This window comes from Quercus lobata, chromosome 10, assembly GCF_001633185.2.
Source record: "Quercus lobata isolate SW786 chromosome 10, ValleyOak3.0 Primary Assembly, whole genome shotgun sequence".
Taxonomy (NCBI): domain Eukaryota; kingdom Viridiplantae; phylum Streptophyta; class Magnoliopsida; order Fagales; family Fagaceae; genus Quercus; species Quercus lobata.
This window is the reverse complement of record NC_044913.1, coordinates 8,515,133-8,533,874: the sequence shown is the minus strand read 5'-3', so window position 1 is coordinate 8,533,874 and position 18,742 is coordinate 8,515,133. Positions and strand designations below refer to the sequence as shown.

The window sequence follows — 18,742 nt, the reverse complement described above, 5'->3', positions numbered from 1 at the left end:
AAAGCAGCAAGCTCTCCATGGTAGTGGTGACGATTGTGGCTTCAATTTGGGTTTGAGTTTGATTTTGGGTTTGGGTTGATGGGTTTTTTTGTTGAAAGTTTGATTTTGGGTTCTAAGTTGTTGAGTTTTCCGTTGAAGGTTTGATTTTGGGTTTGGATTGATTTTTGGTTTGATTTTGGGTTTGGATTGATTTTTGGTTTGATTTTCCTTTGTTTTTGGTTGATTTTGTGATTGGAATAGCATGGGTTGTGGTGGTGGTGATTGAGTGGTGGTTGGACGGTGTTGGCTGGATTTGCAGCAAACTGGGACGAACACAAAAAAAGAAGAGAGAGAAAGAGAGAAATTAATAAAATATTGTTTACAAAACTACAATAACCGTGTATATTTACATAGTTACTATAGCATTTTGTATATTTACAAAGGTTTAGAAAGATTGATGCAGGTGTTTTTTGTCCTATATTGTGTAAATTTTTTCACTTTTTGTATTTTGCAATGATTGATGCAATTGCTCTATGTCTCTAGGATGATGAATCAAATCCAATTAAAATGACCATACTTTCTTTCAAGTATTTATAGCAAAGGTCACAAAGCAAGAGTTTGTGGCCTAAAAGTCTCAAGAAAAATAAAATCAAGGCTTACATTGGAAGATAGGGTTAGATGTTTTTACTAATTAATGAGTGTTTTCTTATTTTTAGATAAGCTACTCGTAAGTGTTTTCCATAAAATAAACTGTTATGATTTAACGATCTTTTTTTTTTTTTTTTTATTTATTTTTTTTTATTTTATGGTTTATCATAAATACTAGAGGTGAGATCAGCTTAATGGCATGAGTCATATCTAAATTTACTGCAGGGCTCCTTTGTGCTTGAGTCTTTTCTGTTACTTATGTTTGTTTTGTCTTGATTTTGGTATCATCAAATATTGACTGCTTTCTCTACCAACTATAATTTTTGGTCTGGCTTTAGTCAAAACTAATTCGATGCACACATATACACACTACTGTATTTTGTTGACACTTATCAATTATCAACTGCATCACAAGAGGATAATCTTCTTAGTACTACCGGGTTTCACAATTCAATCACAAATTTTACAAAAAGGTAAATGAATCAAAGTAAAAATAAATAAAAAATTTCTCCAAAGAAAAAAAAAATCACTTACCAACCATCCTCTGAGTTTGACTCTGTTTTATTAAAGGAAAAAAAAAAAAAAAAAAATCCCAAAGCCAAAGTCTACCTGCAAAAATCAATAAAAACCCAATCAAAGCATTCAATTCAAGCATAACTAACAATAGAAAATTATTAGGTACTCCCGGAGTACCATAAATGTGTACTCTCTCCTCTCACATGAATGGTGGGTCCCACTAATTAAATTTACGGTGGGACCCACCATTCATGTGAGATGAGGGAGTACGCATTTATAGTATTCTGGGAGTATGCAATAATTTCCCACTAACAATAATGATCAAATAAATGAGCCTTGTATCAAATGTCTATTGGTATAAAATATAAATGAATAATTAACATCATCTAATCAAACGGAGAATTTCATTTCTTATGGTAGTATCACTCAAAACATTACAATGAATAAAAAATAGTATGCAAACAAAGACAAATAAGCTTTCCCATAGATTACGAATCTGTTTTAGTGCTTTTTTTGACAAATAGTATGCAACTTTGAAGAGGAAGTTTTTTCTTATTTGGGCACTGATGATGCCAAAAAATCACCAATAGGTCACACAGCACTCGCGCACTCAAATTAGACCTACACAACAAAATAATAGAAGACCTCAGAGAGCACCGGTGTGGTGCCGGCCAAACACCCTCCGAAGATCAAGTTAGAATTATTCTTACAACTCTAGAGTGATAGAGAGGGTAAATTATGCGTACCTTAACTTGTGAGGATATTGGGGCTTTTATAGTAGTAGAAGGTCGGCTCCTCCTCCTTGGTGCGGAAGTCTTTTCCTTATAGAACTCTACTTGAATATTTCCAAACGTGGTGAGTAAGGTCTTTCCTTGTAGAGGAGATCTTCCTTAGGTGTGCGTGTCTTCTAGGATTCTGATTTTGGGGCTTTAGGGTGAGTCAGGTGAAAGCAGCAAGGACTCTATATCAAGGGCCTTTACTGTATCTACCAGCGATAGGCTTTAGCATACGTTGGGCCAGTTCCCTGTTGGCCCACGGACCCGGATCCGTCAGGCCTATCAAGCCATATTTTATCCTCTTCAGGCACCATTTATTGTCAGGTCTTTTTTGATTCGCCAAATCCATGGTACCATTTTTTGGTGTTTCTTAAGTTTGTTTATAAACACATTATTATGTTTAAACTTAATTTGTATAATCAATATATATATAAAATCGAAACTTTTGGAGCTCGCACAATTTTCCACGTCATCACTATTTTCTTTTTCTTTTTATTTTAGGTTTTATATTTTATATATTTATTATTTATATTTTTAAATTTGATTTAGGACTTCTAAGATGTATTCAAACGCAAACACCTCCTCTCATATAGTTTTCTATTTTGTTTTGGACTCTTCCTTCTCTCCTTCTCTAATTCTACGGTCAGTAGATCACTATTAGAGTTTTTTAATTATAGTTTTACTGTGTCTTCCTACACGTTTCTAATATTTTATTTAAAATAAAAACACCCTGCAAAAAATACTTCTCTAGTCCCATGTAAACAATCCCTTACAAAATAGCAACACATTCATGATTTCAATATTAAAATTGGCCAAAAAAACTGATTACAAAATTCCCACTAACAATCAGTTACTTCGTTGGGCAGCCATTTCTATCCTTTACTTTTCTCTTCTTTTTCATGCAATTCAAAACTACATCGTGTGAGGATGTAATGTGACTACAAGCAGCAGAGAACTACGTTCATGGATTTTACTAGGAGCGACAATGGACCTAGATACGAGACGAAGAATCACGAAAGGTCACTATTTCAATTAGAAACTCCCATTTTTACAGTTCGATTATATTAATTTCTGGGTCTTATTGTGATTTGGCGTGGTTGCTTTGCTATAGGCATTATTAATGACAGTGATGATACCTGATATTCTCTGACCCAAGAATGAAAACCATCCAAGAGAGTTCAATCATCTCATTCAATGTAGCCTCAAGATTTCATTGAATTTGACTTTAAGGTATTTTTTTATTATGTTGTTTAGATTTTTGTACCTATTATATTGAGATTTGATCATTTCAATTTTTGTCAGATGGTTATATTTTAAACTTTTGCACTTTTTAAGGTTAGGAATGAAAGAGTTATTTACTCTTTCTTTTGGCTTTTTAGAAGTTTTAACATCTAAATTTTGAGTTCATGTTTTGCAATGTATGAAATATGAAAGAACAAAGTTTAGCTACAAAATTGGTTGTAATTTTAGGCTACAACCAATTTTGTAGCTAAACTTTGGTTGTAGCTTTAGGCTACAAACTTACTCAATAAAATAAATATTATTGCATATTTTGAAAATCTAACCATTGAATAACATGTTCTTTAGGTTCTTAATACACATGTCAATTTTTGCGTCAATCGGATATTATTTATTATATAATCTATAATCTTATATTTTATGTATAATTTTAAATTACAAGAACTTGCAATTTAAAAATTTATTGATGACATAGCTATTGATCTTTAATTTTCTTGAAATTTTGCAAACATGGAGGATATAAGAAGAAGATGTAATCCAATGGTGGATTTGTCAAAATTCACCTCCAATAAAAAGATATTGAGTGAGTTTGTAGCCTAAGGCTACAATTGATTTTGTAGCTAAACTTTGTCCTATATGAAATTATCTTGACAAATTTCAATTGCTATAGTCATGCATTATTCTTTTGAGGTAATCTATTTTTCTCTTATATTTTTTCTATTATGTAGTCATAAATTTTGCTTTACCGTTTGAATTAATGTGATTTAAGAATTATAAATTACTGTTATTTTTAAAAAAATATTTTTCATATATATGACCATTTTTGCATTTTTACTCTATTTTTTATACCGTTTTTTATGTTGCTAGGTCTTGAATCTTGATGAACAAGCTTAGGTTATGCGTTAACCTCATAAATTTGTTCTTTAAATTTTGTCTTTCTCTCGCCAAGAATAAAAGTTGGAATCATAAGTGCATTCCAATGCTTCCTAGATTGGTTGTCTTCTTCTCAATTAAAACTCTATAACCTTTCAACTGGTACTTCCTTCATCTTCTTTTTACATTCATATATTTTGAAATCTGTTCTCTCCAGTGCATTTATTTGTCTTCATTCTCTAATGAAGTCAATTTATTCATATGATATGCCTTTTTGTTGTTCTTCTTCTACATGTTAAAATATTATAACTAACACTAAATTAGCTTTTCCAATTCTCAACAAAAAAAAAAAAAAAAAAAAAATCCAAAACATTGCTCTAGATTAATGACTCTTCTTCCGAGTGTCATTGTCATTTCTGAGTGTAATTAATTACTGCTTTCTATGTAAAAACTTCTATAGTTTTTATTTTCTTATTTTTGGGTTTTTTGGTTGCATTTTATATGGCAAGAAAAAACCCCTGATTTTGCAAACAAATTAAGTAATGGGAGGGATTATATTATATTAAAAAATGATTGAGACCTTAATTTTCATTAAAGAAAGGATGTCATTGATAATAGGCATGGCATGCCTAACATTATTGGTGTTAGTATTTTATTTCCCTCTTAAATTGTAACTTATTTTTTCAAGTGATCATAACTTTAAACAAAATTAAAATTTAAAATTTTGTTCAACTAATCCATGCATCGCACGGGTTAGCGACTAGTTAAGCTTAAATTTGAACTTAAACTTGACTGGCTTATAAACTCCCAAACGAAATATTTGTAAATAAATGAACACAAACTTCCTAATTAGTCTTAAATTGTTCTTAAATAGCTCTTTTCATTTATATCTCCTGTCATGAATAGATCCCATGATTCCCATCCATAATGGACTTCCACGTTGGTTAGCTTGCAAGAAGTTTTAGCCATGTGGGCCCAAAGTGTGAAAAATGGTTTAGTTGAATTTGGGTTGCCACTCCCACTAATGTGCTAGGCCCAAAAATGGGGAAAAAAAAAAAGTTCTTTGATGGATTTTATGCTAAGTGAAATATATATATTTTATTTTTATGTTGCAATTTGCTGGTCCTAAAAATCTTGTGCTCTGTGGATTATCATTCATTGATTATGAAAAAAAACAAAAACAAATTCATTTTTTTGGGTTAATTTGGGTTTTTTTTTTCCTGTTGGGCCTTTTGGGCCAGAACTCAAATTTTTTTATTTTTTCAAAAAATTTATTGTACACTATATGACTATACAGTAAATGCATTATACACTCACTATATAGTATACACTTTGTCAGCTGTACGCTGTAGGTGCTCTACAAGAAATTCAATAATATATTTCATAAAATAACAACCCCTCAGTGACATAAATTATATGACCAATTTGGATGGAGGGGATATAAAATATAAACTAACTACTCCTTGAACAAATGCAAGTTCAAGTACAAAATGCAAGATATTCAGCAAAAAAGAAAAAAAAAAGGAGAAAAAAATACTAGATGTAATAACTAAAAAAACCTGTCCATCAATCATCCACACCTCTTTAATTTCAAAGAGCTAGAAATCAAATAATTTAATAAACATTGAATAATTCAAAGGAAGTTGATAGATAATAAATTGTAGAAACACAAAGAATGTGGTACCGGGCACGAAAAAAATATTACAGATCAGCAATACTTCTTTTTTTTTGCTGAGATTACGGATCAGCTATACAAAATATAGGAACATAGATAATATATGTTACCATCTATTGTAAAAAAGAGGGGGGGGGGGGTAATTATTTTAAAAAATAAAATACATTGTTGATTTTCGTGGGTTATGGATTAGATTGGATTATAATTTAATTTTAAGCATTAGGCAGAGTTGAGTTTGAGTTGTTAGTTTTGTTCAACCTATTTGACTCAACTTGACCCACCATATATATGAACTTATTTTATTATTTGATTTTTTTAGTTTGAGTTATTTTGGTATTTTGTGAATTATTTTTGATGAATATAGAAATTTAAAATATAATTTATACATATTACATGAATTTTTTTTTTATAAATATATTATATGAAAATTATAATAATTTATTAATAAAGAAAAAGTGCTTAGTTTACAAAAGTCCAATTATTTTTATTTTTATTTTATAATACATGAAATATACATAATCTATCTACTGTCACAACCCGACCCGAACCCATGCCCATGGACCTACTTCACTCATATCCGAGCGACTCCAACTCCTAAGAGATTAAAAAAGAAAGGAAAATTGAAAACAAAAATGGCGGGCTAAAAGCAAAAATTTCATTTCATTTCAAAACAAAACACACACTCTCTCTCTGTGTGTCTCTCACTGCACGTGCGCCTTCGTGTCCGTGAGAAAAATGGAGACGCAAGCTGCGGAGGAGCCAGTACGGACGAAGATGGAGTCGCTGCGATTGACGTGCGAAAGAGAGATACAGATCCACCAACAGAAGATCGACTCTTACGCATCGTCGTTTCGCAATTCCCTCCAATCCATCAAATCCAGAGCTCAACAAACCGCCCAAAACCAAGGTTTGCTTCACGATCATGTGCTTTTTTTTTTTTTTCAGTGTTTCCTTCTCATTTCTGCAAAATTAGGGTTTTGATCTTTTTGGGTCTGAGACTCTGTGAGCCTCGCTCAAATTAGGGTTTTTTGGTTGCAAAAAATGTCACCTTGGTTAAGAAATTTAGTTTAAATTTTACTTTTGATTTTGATTGTTTAGGAAAATTAGGGGAACTTAAAGCTAAACTCAGAGAGGCAGAGGATGATATGGTAAAAGCCCTAGCAGGTAATTTTGATTATTTGAAAATTTTGAAAGAACTTGAATTTTGTTTTGATTTTTTTAGTCAATTTAATAAATTGATGGTGTGTATTTTTTTTTGAAAAAAAAAAGTGATTTTTATCAAGTTTTAAACTTTGTGTGTATTTTTGTTTTCTATTTTCTTTTGTTAATATTGTAATGTAGTGAAGACCCGTAAAGAGGCGAAGCGGATGGCGATAATGGACTCAATTGCTGCTCAAAGAGCTAGAGTAGAAGAGCTTAAAAGAAGTGTGCAAGTACAGAGTGCAAAGAGGGATCAATATGCTGCAATTATATCTCAACATTCTCTTGGTACTTTCCTCTCGTCATGTTGCTTGTTTGTTTTTTTGTAAGTTATATGTATGCATCGTCTAATGTTTGTTTAGGATTTAGTTGAAGTCAGTGAGTAATGGGTTAATCCTGAAACGTCTGGTTTTATAGCGTGTTATGGATGTGAAGGTAGTAGTTTTGTACCCAATAGTCATCCTTGCCCAATTGGTTTTCAATTATCTATGATGAAGAAGAAGAATGTAGGTTCGTTGTCAATATTTTGCATTTTTGCTGCAAATCAACTTTTATGTGAGTCATGGAAGATGAATTAAGGTCATAAGGAGACATTCTTAATTCTGCAGGATCTGAAAATATTGGCCTCTAAGGTTCCACTGGTAGGAATCATGTGCAGATTCATCATTCCCTGTTTGAGGAATTATGAAATTATTTATTTGTGTAGGATTTAGATGAAGTCAGTGAGTAATGGATTGGTCATGAAACATATGGTTTTATAGTGTGTTATGGATGTGAAGATAGTAGTTTTGTACCCAATATTCATCCTTGCCCAATTGTTTTTCAATTATCTATGGAGGAAAAGAAAGTAGGTTCGTTGTCAATATTTTGCATTTTTGCTGCGAATCAACTTTTATGTAAGTCATGGATGATGAATTAAGGTCATAAGGAGACATTCTTATTCTGTAGGATTTGAAAATATTGGTCTCTAAGGGTCCACTGGTAGGAATCGTGTGCAGATTCATCATTCCCCATTTGAGGAATTATGATGTTATTTATTTGGTCTTCAGTTCAATCTGGAGCAGATATTCTATTTCTGAAACTAATATATGGAGACTTTAGTTCTCTACTAGTTTTTGTTAACTGTACCGCCTGGCCCAAGAACACCAAATTCATGCTTTGGTATATTTGAACTACTAGGAGTCTGATGTGGAAAGAGATCAATCATATCACTTTTGAAGAGGGATTATATATCATAGTTGTGGGGCTTGTGATTGTTAATTTATGTTACCTGCACCTCTTTTCTAATCTTCCCCTTATTGGTTGATATGCCAGTTGATGCGATCCATAGGCAAAAAATCATCCATGAGAATATCATTAGCTGGGTCTCAGTGGTGCCTGTATATATTGTGGCAAGTTGAGTTTTAGTTTGTGGTTTTACAGTTGTGAGGGCAACCATGACTAGTGGGAGACATGGCCTTATGATGGGGTCACCACATGTTAGTGTTTGATTTGAAGTATTTTGCTATTCTCATTTCTCAACAGCAATATTACTTCGTTACTCTTATTGTTTCCTCCTTTTTCAATTATATGTTATTGTTTCGTATCTGCAAGAATTTCCATATATATTGGTTATGAGTTCTTAAGAGTGATGGTAATGGTTTTCTCACTTTATCTAACTGGTATTTTAAAGGTGTGTGAATCTTGGTTCCTCAATGACTATGTTAGACAACTTATATATTTCTTTTCAAGTTCTGGCACCTATTACATTGTGTTAACATGTTTAATTGCAATTTGCAGTATGGACTCATATATGTATGAATATCTCAGTGGTATTTAATTACACTAAAATTTTGAGTCGGCCATGTGGTGACACTGAAACTTCTTAAGAATCTCTAACCATCTAGCAGCCAGTTGAAAGTCTTATTGTAGTTTGGACCGTCATGGGTAATATATCTTGATTTTGTACAATAGTTGAAATTCTGTGCTGTACACACTTTTCTATTTATTTTTTGGTCTAAACCATTTTGTGAACATTGATATATATTGGTTTTGTTTATAAATCTGAATCTGTATTGTGAAGTAAAGGATGGTCTAGATTACCACTTGTTCTCTGATCATTTTCTCTCATTTTGTACCATCAACAGCTTTGGCAGCATCTGAAGAAAAGAGTAACAAAGATGTTGAGTGTAGAAGTGAAACACAAGAAGCAATTTTGTGGTACAATAGGGTTCTTGGTTTCCATGTTGAAGCTGGACATGGTAATTGAAATTCAAAATCATGCGCTTTTATTTATGTATTTGTTTTTATCAAGAGTGACTTACTTACATGTCTTTTGTTCTCTAGGGGTAAAATTCACCTTCAAGAACATAAATTCGAGAAATCCAAATGAGGAGTACTCTCTCACCGTTCGCTATGCAAATGATACTTACACCTGTAAGTTATATAGACCTGTTATTGGTCATGTTCTAGTGTTAAATATATTCCAGTGACGTACGGATTAGATATTCATATATTTTCTATCACGTCAGTGTTAGATTGTGATCCACACTTGAATGACACCAAAGAGTTGATCTATGAGTTGAATAAAACCAATGGTTTATTCAAATTTGTCAGAATCATGAGAGAGAAGTTCCAAGAAGCTGCCACACAAGGTACAATATTATCTTTTGCATCCTATCTAGTACATTACACGTCTGATAAATGACATCCACTCAAAAATGAGAGCCGGTCTTCTCTAGTGAAACTCATTCCTGTAATCAAAGAGCCAAAAAGAAATTATTTTACCCTTAGTGACATGCATGTGGCACTTTACCTTACATTTTTCTTATATGGTAAAAATAAATTGACTAAAAAGTGGCCTTGCACTTAAACGTTTTGTGTACAATTATAAAATTTTAGAAGAGTTTTATGGTAGGTTACTCTCTGTTTCCATTGAGATGCACCTTATATATGACTTGGAATAATACTTCATTGTGCCATTTATGAATCACCAGGATTTTTGCCCCAATTAACAAATCATCAAGAGTTGTCCACAATATCTACATCTGCTCCAGTTCTATCAATGTCAAGTGACAGAAGTGAATCCTCAGCCACGAAAAATGACGACCAAGTTCTACATGAAGAAGGCAGTAGACCTTCTAAGAAAGCATACTATTTAAGAGGGTCGAAACCCTTATCATGGAGGTGATCATATGCCATCAAAAATTTCTTATTGTAGTTATTGGTCCATGTATGTGTGGATGTAATTATTTGTTTTCGATCTTTATCTGCCAAACTCCTGTAATTGTTTTTGCATGCTGGACTGTTCCATTTAGAATGATCACTAATTGTTTGGATTTTCTTCGTCCTTTTTTCAAATAATGCATTGGCGGAAGTCTTATTAGCATTCTCTTAGCATTAAGATTTTAATTGCAAGAGGATTAAAAAAACACAAATAAAAAACTCGCTGCTGGACCTGATTAATAAGTGTTGAATTAGTTACGTAAATAGTATTAGCATTCTTTTGAGTGAACTTATGAGTTGAAGTATGATAGTTACCTTAAAAAATAAAGGTTTTGAAAATATTTACAAGGTTTTTCTTTTGTATCTATTGAAATTGAGAAAAAAGAAGGTTAAATTCGAAGTTCCGAAGTTAGATCAATTGCTGAAAAACAAGTTCCAACTTACAAAGCAAGAATGTTCTTAACTTAGTCTGGCTCAAAAGACAGAAAATAGAATCTGGTGGAAAACGAATTTCCTAAACTTTCTAGTCCTTTTGTTTTTACTCTCTTTTTGATGGCATATACTGGTACTAATCAGCCTCAACACCATGTAATTGTTAAAATCTCTCCATTTTAAAATCAAAATCAAAGCAACTTTTGTCTCTGTCCGGTAAAACACAATCGCATATAATTGATAATATTTTTTTTATGAACTATTTACTTCTAAAAACAGTACTGACTGTAGTCTAGGTAATTTAAGGCTTTTCGGTTTTAAGCACATAAAAAGAAGTGTTAGATGCATGCTTGCTTTTGAGCAATAATTGAGCAAGCATGAGTAAAAAATCCCAACGAGAAAGGTTTTCTAATTTCTAATCAACTGCTTGTCAACTGTTAGATCAAATTTCATTTCAAAAAACAGTTTCTCATTTTACTACGGAACTTCTTCAAGCATGGCCCATTTGGCTCCACATGATGTGTGGTAACCACACAACATAATTGTAGATATTATTACATAATAACTTTATTACTTAACTGATTGTTTAATATGTTAAGTCAAAAGTGTATTCATATGTTTAATCTCTCTTATTAGTATCACTTAATTAAGGTTATTCTTTCCTTCAAGATTGTTATCTCTATTATGTTTGGAAAATGATCTACTCTCGTTAAACCCTCTAATTCCCTCACATTTTTTAGCTGAATATGATGCGCATGACATCTATTATGTTTTCTTTATGTACTTCATTATTATTAATATTGGTTAGTATTGCTCCCTTCTTTTCAAGGTAACTCTAATTAGTAATGAGCACTTCTTTTATATGGCTAAGACAGCCATAATAGTGTTACTTATTTGTTTTCTTCTTTAAAGTGACATTTTTTTCCCCAATCCAGTAAACTTTCTATATGGACAACCTTTGTTGAATGTCCATCAGTCAGACAGCTCAAGATTCAAAATCATTTGCTTATATAAACTATAAAGGGCAATACTCAATAATGCCACTGAGAATAAGCTCTCTGAGAAACTTCTAAAAAAAATTGGAAAGAGGCAAATTTGTAAGTAACAATGTGAGGTTAGGCAACTAGCTTTTTAATAATTTATTTCACAACATCAGTGCAGATGTTTTTTTTTTTAAGTCATAAGAAGCATGCATATTCCTAGGCTTAATAGAAAAGTGAAGAAAGAAATCTTTTTCTTTTCTTTTCTTTTTTTGTCTGTGCAGAGAATAGTTTATTCCTAGTCCTACTCCTAGACCTGGTATATGTTGCATGTTATTTTTTTTGTTCAATTTTTGTAAGAAACGCAATGTTATTTGATAGAAATTCATGTGAATATTTAAACACAATGCGTTTCATGAAAGCAAGAAACGTGGCAAATGACAAATTTTTACCATAAGTGTAGGAATTTCAATTCTCTCGTTTCATGGGAAAATCGACTTTTATGGTAATAATAATTCTTGAGAATTTTATTAAATAAACCACCTAAATCCATAATTTTTTTTTATTGTCTCAAAAAAAAAATCCATAATTTTTTTCTGGAAACCGATAACTTTTATCCTTTATCCTAAGTTAGATTATTTATTTATTTATTTTTCATTAGTAAAGCTGTCTCATGCGTGGCCATATGCCATAACCTTATCAGCTTCTTTTTTTCCCCACCCATGATTTTACATAGTATTATTTTTTTCCCTGGCCATCATTATTGCTATATTACAAGTTAATTAAAATATTAGGGGGTGCTCATGAATAAACCTGGTCTGTTAAATCACAGCATGATTGCCAGAAAGAAAGCATGGATAGACCTGGTCTGAGAGAGCTCCTAAAGAGATTTTTTTAGTTGTACTGACAACTATTGAGACAACATTATTTACATTTAAAATCAAGGCATTGGATTATCATCAATCTCAACCACTGGAATCTCCAAACCAATCTGATAGTATTTAGGAGTTCTCATATAATCCAAATACTTCCAAAGCAATCTAATAGTGTTTAGGATTTCACATGTAATCAAAATACAATAACATAGTTATCTGTTATCTTGTAAGCAAACTTTTATTTATATATATACACGTACATTTGAATATAAATATAAAAGTAGTAACTCTTGAAATATTTTCAAGGAAGCAAACCAAAACACAATTTAAGAGTTCTCAGGTAATCCAAATACAATAGTATAGTTATCTATTATCTTGTAAACAAACATTTATCTGTATATGTATATGTATGTACGTTTGAATATAAATATAAAAGTAGTAGCTCCTGAAATAACTTCAAGGAAGTAAAACCAAAACACAAACTCTTATTAGTCTTTCTTTAACAACTAAAGCTTATTAAGACAAACTTATAGTTGTGAATTGTGATTACTGATTAATCTTCATGTAATGCTAGCTGCTTAATTTTTGGTCACTACCAGCATAGTTTTTGTGTCGACTATCTACTTTTTAATGCAGCTATCGTCACACACTCACACTAAGGGAAAATTATAAATTCATCTAAAAAAAGGAAAATAATAAATATGTCTACAATTCTAAAGGTAATAGTATTGTGATGATTTTCCGTTTGAGATTACTCTTCTTTATTATAAGTTTTTAAGAGAAATTTGTCATAGAAATTTTTTATAAATTCAACTGTTTATTCATGCGTTCTTCTTCTTTGTTTTTTTTTTTTTTGGCTGAACGTTCAATTATCATCTAATGACTACAAACTCCAAAATAAACTCTCTCCAGTAAGTTGAACCCAAATGGTACTTTTCATCAAAAGTGTTAAATTATGTGATCCAAAGTTAATCACTCAAAATGCTTCTGTCCTTTTGATTGAGACCTATACAAATGCATATTAACCGCAAAGTGTTACTGTATTTTGACAAAGAATTATGCAATAATTCCATTTTTAAGCTTTGATTTTGCATAAAGTAAAACATATATGAGAAGGAGATCAAAGTAATTTTCTCACAATTTTTGTGCACATATCATTTTCCATAATTAACACTTCGCCCGAAATCGGTAGGTTCCATACAAATTATGATCCACCAGAAACCAAATAGGCCCACCCTTCCATGCTTGTCCCAAGTCCAACCTAAGGGCTAACCCAATCATCTCTCTTGCCCCCACCCCACGAATGGAAATTTTGCAAAGCACAGTACTGAAAACCCACAATCATGGTTCATCATTCACTAAAGAGAAATTGTATTTTCAAAATTTTTACGTCAAATTATTACAGGAAACCAACCTCTCAATTGGTTCACACACTGTACAAATCTTTCTAGACCAAATGTTACATCTGAGAGTGCTTAAAAAAAAACTTTAAGACACCATTCCTTCTTGTTATTATAGTGCATAGGGATGCAATTTTAATAGCAAGTTATACCCTTCTTTTGAGCCATAAATTAGCCCCCCAAAAAATTAGCTTTTATTTTCCTTGCATAATTTGGATAGGTAGCACATTAATGCAATAGCTTCAAATCCATTCACAAGAAATTTCAACTTTTTTCACCTTTTAAATTTTTTTATCCAATGGTTGAGCAAAAGTTAACTCCTTGAGTTTTGATCTCAACCTTTGAAAATGTATTGTAGGCTATTGCACTGAATCTCAATCCTACATGCATATTTTACTAGGACTGTCAACTAATTCATGCACTTATTAGATTGTTGAATTGATGGGAAAATTTTGACTCGAATTAATGGACAACATGTAGTCCACAATGGGGCGTTCAAGGATTGATGGTTTGGTATTGGCTCAACTAAGAGGAATAATTCATGATATGGTTATGTAAATGTAATTGGACGCAATTTGGGATCAAGAAGATTCATTGTAACTAAACACATAATTAAAATAACACATTCAATGATAATATATAGAGTAAAAGATTACATTAAAGAAAAAACTATAACACAATAAACTTGTGTGTGGTTGTTGGAAGAGGTTCATTTCTCTCAAATGAGAGCTCTCTTCTTAATTGCATCTTGGTGGTTATTATCATAATAGGACACGTGTCTCTATAGTCTTTATTCTTTAGGACAAATGTCTCAATGCATTGTCAAACTTCCCTTGATTTTTGGAGTCATCCAATTAGATTGTAACTCCTTTTATTTTAATTTTCTTGTGATTTGTAACTGCCATTCTGGCTAATGTCTACTATCATGTAAGACTCAAGTGTTTTTTTTTTTTTTTCCAAGTGAAACACTCAAGTGATTTGAATGCTTTCAAATTAGAGTCTAGTTAATGTATGTCCTTAGGGAATACATAGAACATATATTAACCATCCCTTTTTGAAAATATTTTATTGGGATTTGAAAAAGTTGAAAAAAAGTTAATCACTTTTTCATTTTTCCATAAAAAAGTTTTTTTAAGTGATTTCCTAATGTATGTCTTTAAGGGCATACGTTAGTAAAACCTTTCAATTTATTAATGCCAATAGTTTGGCCTTTTGTTTGCTTGGGTCATTAATTGATTGGTGAGAATTAAACTTATATATATATATATATATATATATATTATAAACATAAATATTTTCTTTACCATATTTTTTTTATCCTATTAAGCATTTGGGATATACATGAGAGAGAGCGAGAGAGACAGGTGTAAACATTTGATATTTTGTTATTAAGAGGAGATGAGAAAGGAATAGTTCTCTAGCCCCTTTATTGTCAAATAGTATTTTAGAGGTCACTGACTAGTAGTCTTTTATGTTATCTTCTGCATTTGTAAATACATAATCCTATTTACATGACTCCTAAGTCTCTAAATTTACAGAAGAATATGATACATTTTAAGCTGCAGGTTGACCTAATCGTTTGTAAATCACAGCACGAGTTTGCATAAATAACTTTTGTGCTTCAGATTCATCATTTGCTAGACTTGAGCAGCTACTCTCATTACAGTCTGCAAAGTATTTCCCAGTCACCCCTTCTAGTTGTGGGCAAAGAGCAACATAGCATGTGGTTGATGCACCCTGCATAAAAGAATTCATGTACCATATTATCAATACCCAAGTGGATTAAAATCCTCTGTCTCTCTCAACTGATATGAATGCATGTGAACAAACCTGAGATGAAGACTTTAGAAACTTGGATGCAACGAAGTATATTGAATCTGCATGAAAGTTTGAAGGTATTAGAACATGTTTTCCACCTTGAAATGTAGTGTAATACCGTTAAAATAATAGTTAAATGATTAAATTCACTATTTTCTAATAGTGTAGGTTTTTGGGACAACGGATAAAAGAAGCACTTTGTAAAACACCGCTAACATATTCTAATCAAATGGTTATGAAATTAAAGGAATCAGGAATATAAATTCATGCCTGTTATAAAGCCCTTGTGAGCTCTAATGATTCCAGTCTTCACAATGCCTGGATGTACTGCATTGATAGTTACTCTTGCTTTCCTTGCTTGCAACTGCCTTGCCATTTCCTTAACATGCAATATGTTTGCCAATTTTGACTGAGCATATGCACGAGTACCATTATAGCTGCATACATTGGAAAGAGTAGTACTATTATTAATTATTTAACATAAGTCAGCAATAATAAATCTTTTCCTAGCTATTGTCAAATTCAGCGGTTACTGTTTTGGGAAAGTTAATAGGTACTCTTTGGAGTACTATAGCTAATGTCATAGTCTAAGTCATTAAAAGCAATTTACTTCATACAAAAGTAAACTTTTTCATGTCACTTTTTGAGTTCTGCAATTCTATTGGTGTGTAGAGGTCTAGAGGTCCATTAGTACTGAAATTACGGCACAAAGTTTTCATGTTAGGAGCAGTGAAAAGTGAGAAAATATTTACTTCTTTGGATTGAGCATTTGTTTGAAACGAAACGAATCTCTCTTCACCCAACTGTGAATCACAGAAGTAACATTTATTATTCTTCCTTGGATGCCTGTTTTTGCTGCTGTTTCTACCATTTTCTCTAATAGCATTTCTGTCAACAAAAAATGTCCTGCCAAAAAAATTGAAAATAATAAGTAAGAAAATCTAAATCTCTTTTTCTGGTTAAATCACTTAAAATTGTTAATAAAGTTATTATTAATGGATTCAAGACCCCACTTGGTTTTATCTCAAAACTAACTAAAGTTTTTTTCATTATGATTTTTTTTTTTTTGTTGGGTTGAAAAGCCATATTATGATACTCACATTTTTTTCCTCAATTAGTCTAGTAACACAAAAATTTTAATAAGCTTTTTATTGTGATTAGTGTGTAATAAGAATGAAATTATTGATAGATCTATATGAAAGTCATACTATTTCAATCGCATGCGCAACTTATCACTTTAACAAGTTCCAAGTAAGTGCTAAAAATTGTTTTTTCACCTTTCACACATCTCACGGTAGAAGAACAGAGGGCCCTTAGGGCCTGTTTGGAGCACTACTTAATGCACCACAAACATTTTTTTGCTTTTACTTTTTGGTCGGTCTTTACTTTTAAAATTTTCAAGCCCGGCCTGCCTCAGTATCTGGAGCTGCTAAATAAATCGGATCCGGGCCCTTCTTCACTCTGCTTCAATTGGTCCAGGCCATTAAGTTTATTATTTTTTTGGACACAATTTTTATTTTTTTGAGTTAAAATAATTGGCATTTGAACACAAATGCTTGTCCAAAAAAAAAGTTCCACTAGAAAATAATCACAAAAAATCAGTAGGAAACATATAATTTATTATTGGGTTAAAATACTTTTAATCCTAAAGGCTAACACTATCAATTATATAAGGACAAATTAATAGATTACCCAAATAATTTGTGGCATATGTCATCTCAATTTTGTCCTCAGAGAACTCCAAATTCTGAGAGAATATTCCAGCATTGTTTCTGCAAAAATGGTTTTCTTTCACAATTAGTATCATATCAAATACCTCTCTTTTTTTTTTTCTTTCTCTCTCTCTCTCTCTCTCTCTCTCTCTCTCACACACACACACACACAAATAAGAAACAAATATTTGATACTCACATGAGAATGTTAAGGGATAATCCTAGTGACAAAAACTCAGTACAAAATCTCTTCACAGAAGTTAATGAGCTCAAATCAACCTCCAATAGTACAATCTCTGCCTGTGGACTCTCTTTTTGAATTTCCTCCTTCAGTTCAGCCGCTCTTCTTAAATCCCTTGCTGGAATCACAATTCTCACACCTTTCTTTGCTAACACTCTTGCTGTTTCAGCTCCAATACCAGATGTTGCCCCTTTAAAGAAAATAGAAATAACAAAACCAAAAGCTTTTATTTAGTTTTTTATTTATGGTACATGTGTCTTATGCATGAGAATTTTGTTTTCTTTTTTTTTTTTTTAAAAAGAGAAATTTTAAAAATTAAAATGGTGAAACTTTGTTGCAAACGTGACATGATATAGTACAAAAAGCAGTAATCTATTGGGGACCAATTAGATACTACTGCTATTCCAAAGAGACAAAACCATATCTTGGTGCAGCCAAAAAGAACCACTAAAAGAATTACTATCCATATTGCATTAAGTATATTAATTGGAGGGAGAATATTCCTAAAAATACTGCAAATTATCCTGTGCACACATACTATTTTTCTTCAAAGAAAGCCTTAGAAAATTATCTAAAAACATACTCTTGTATGCATCCACTAAATTTGGCAGATTATCCCAGGATAGTTCTTAGGAAAATGAATCAAAATTTTCTATCAAGTTAAAATAAATGGAGAAGAAGAAAAATAAAATGAAATAGAAAAGAAACATGAAATAAACAAAACACTTTCATAAGTCTTTTGAAGCCAACAGAAAGACACACTCACAGATGGAGAGAGTGCCATGAAATATCTCAAATCTAACATTCTATCATGTTGTTTAACAATTTTTGTATCACTCCAATGCTCAACTTTCAAGCAAAACTCTTTCATGAACACTCAGAGTGGGGATAAAAGATTTTTATTCATATAGTTATCACTGAAAAGAGAGTTTGTTTCCCTTACCATAAAGTTTTGGTAAGAGAATATTGTTTGAGACTAACCAGTGATTATAGCAGTTAGATGGGGAGGGACCATGCAAGAGAAATCTTCTGTGACTTGCTCAGCAGTGGAGTTTGAGCCATAACCACTTGGCCCTGCAAGTCCTGCAAGATACCTTAGTGTTTCCTTCATGAGTGTACCAAAACACTGCCAGCTTTAGAATCTTATACAGCAAGAGAGCAGTTTTAGGTTGAA

The 18,742-nt window shown here is 31.9% G+C and overlaps 2 protein-coding genes across 2 annotated transcripts; one reads left to right on the top strand and one right to left on the bottom strand.

Annotated features, from left to right (window-relative positions):
* The first annotated feature begins 6,364 nt into the window (after positions 1-6,364).
* LOC115964856 (kinetochore protein SPC25 homolog) lies at positions 6,365-10,273 on the top strand. Its single transcript, XM_031084090.1, has 7 exons — positions 6,365-6,613; positions 6,805-6,870; positions 7,048-7,194; positions 9,033-9,146; positions 9,232-9,321; positions 9,417-9,539; positions 9,882-10,273. The coding sequence occupies exons 1-7, from the start codon at positions 6,442-6,444 to the stop codon at positions 10,073-10,075; spliced, it is 906 nt and encodes a 301-aa protein (XP_030939950.1). The 5' UTR covers positions 6,365-6,441; the 3' UTR covers positions 10,076-10,273.
* Positions 10,274-15,198: 4,925 nt separating this feature from the next.
* On the bottom strand, positions 15,199-18,742 carry LOC115962648 (short-chain dehydrogenase TIC 32, chloroplastic-like). Its single transcript, XM_031081541.1, has 7 exons — positions 18,550-18,742; positions 17,527-17,758; positions 17,308-17,387; positions 16,368-16,521; positions 15,886-16,052; positions 15,628-15,674; positions 15,199-15,534 (listed from the first exon to the last, which is right to left on the bottom strand). Exons 1-7 carry the CDS (start codon positions 18,677-18,679, stop codon positions 15,352-15,354), a joined length of 993 nt encoding a protein of 330 aa, XP_030937401.1. The 5' UTR covers positions 18,680-18,742; the 3' UTR covers positions 15,199-15,351.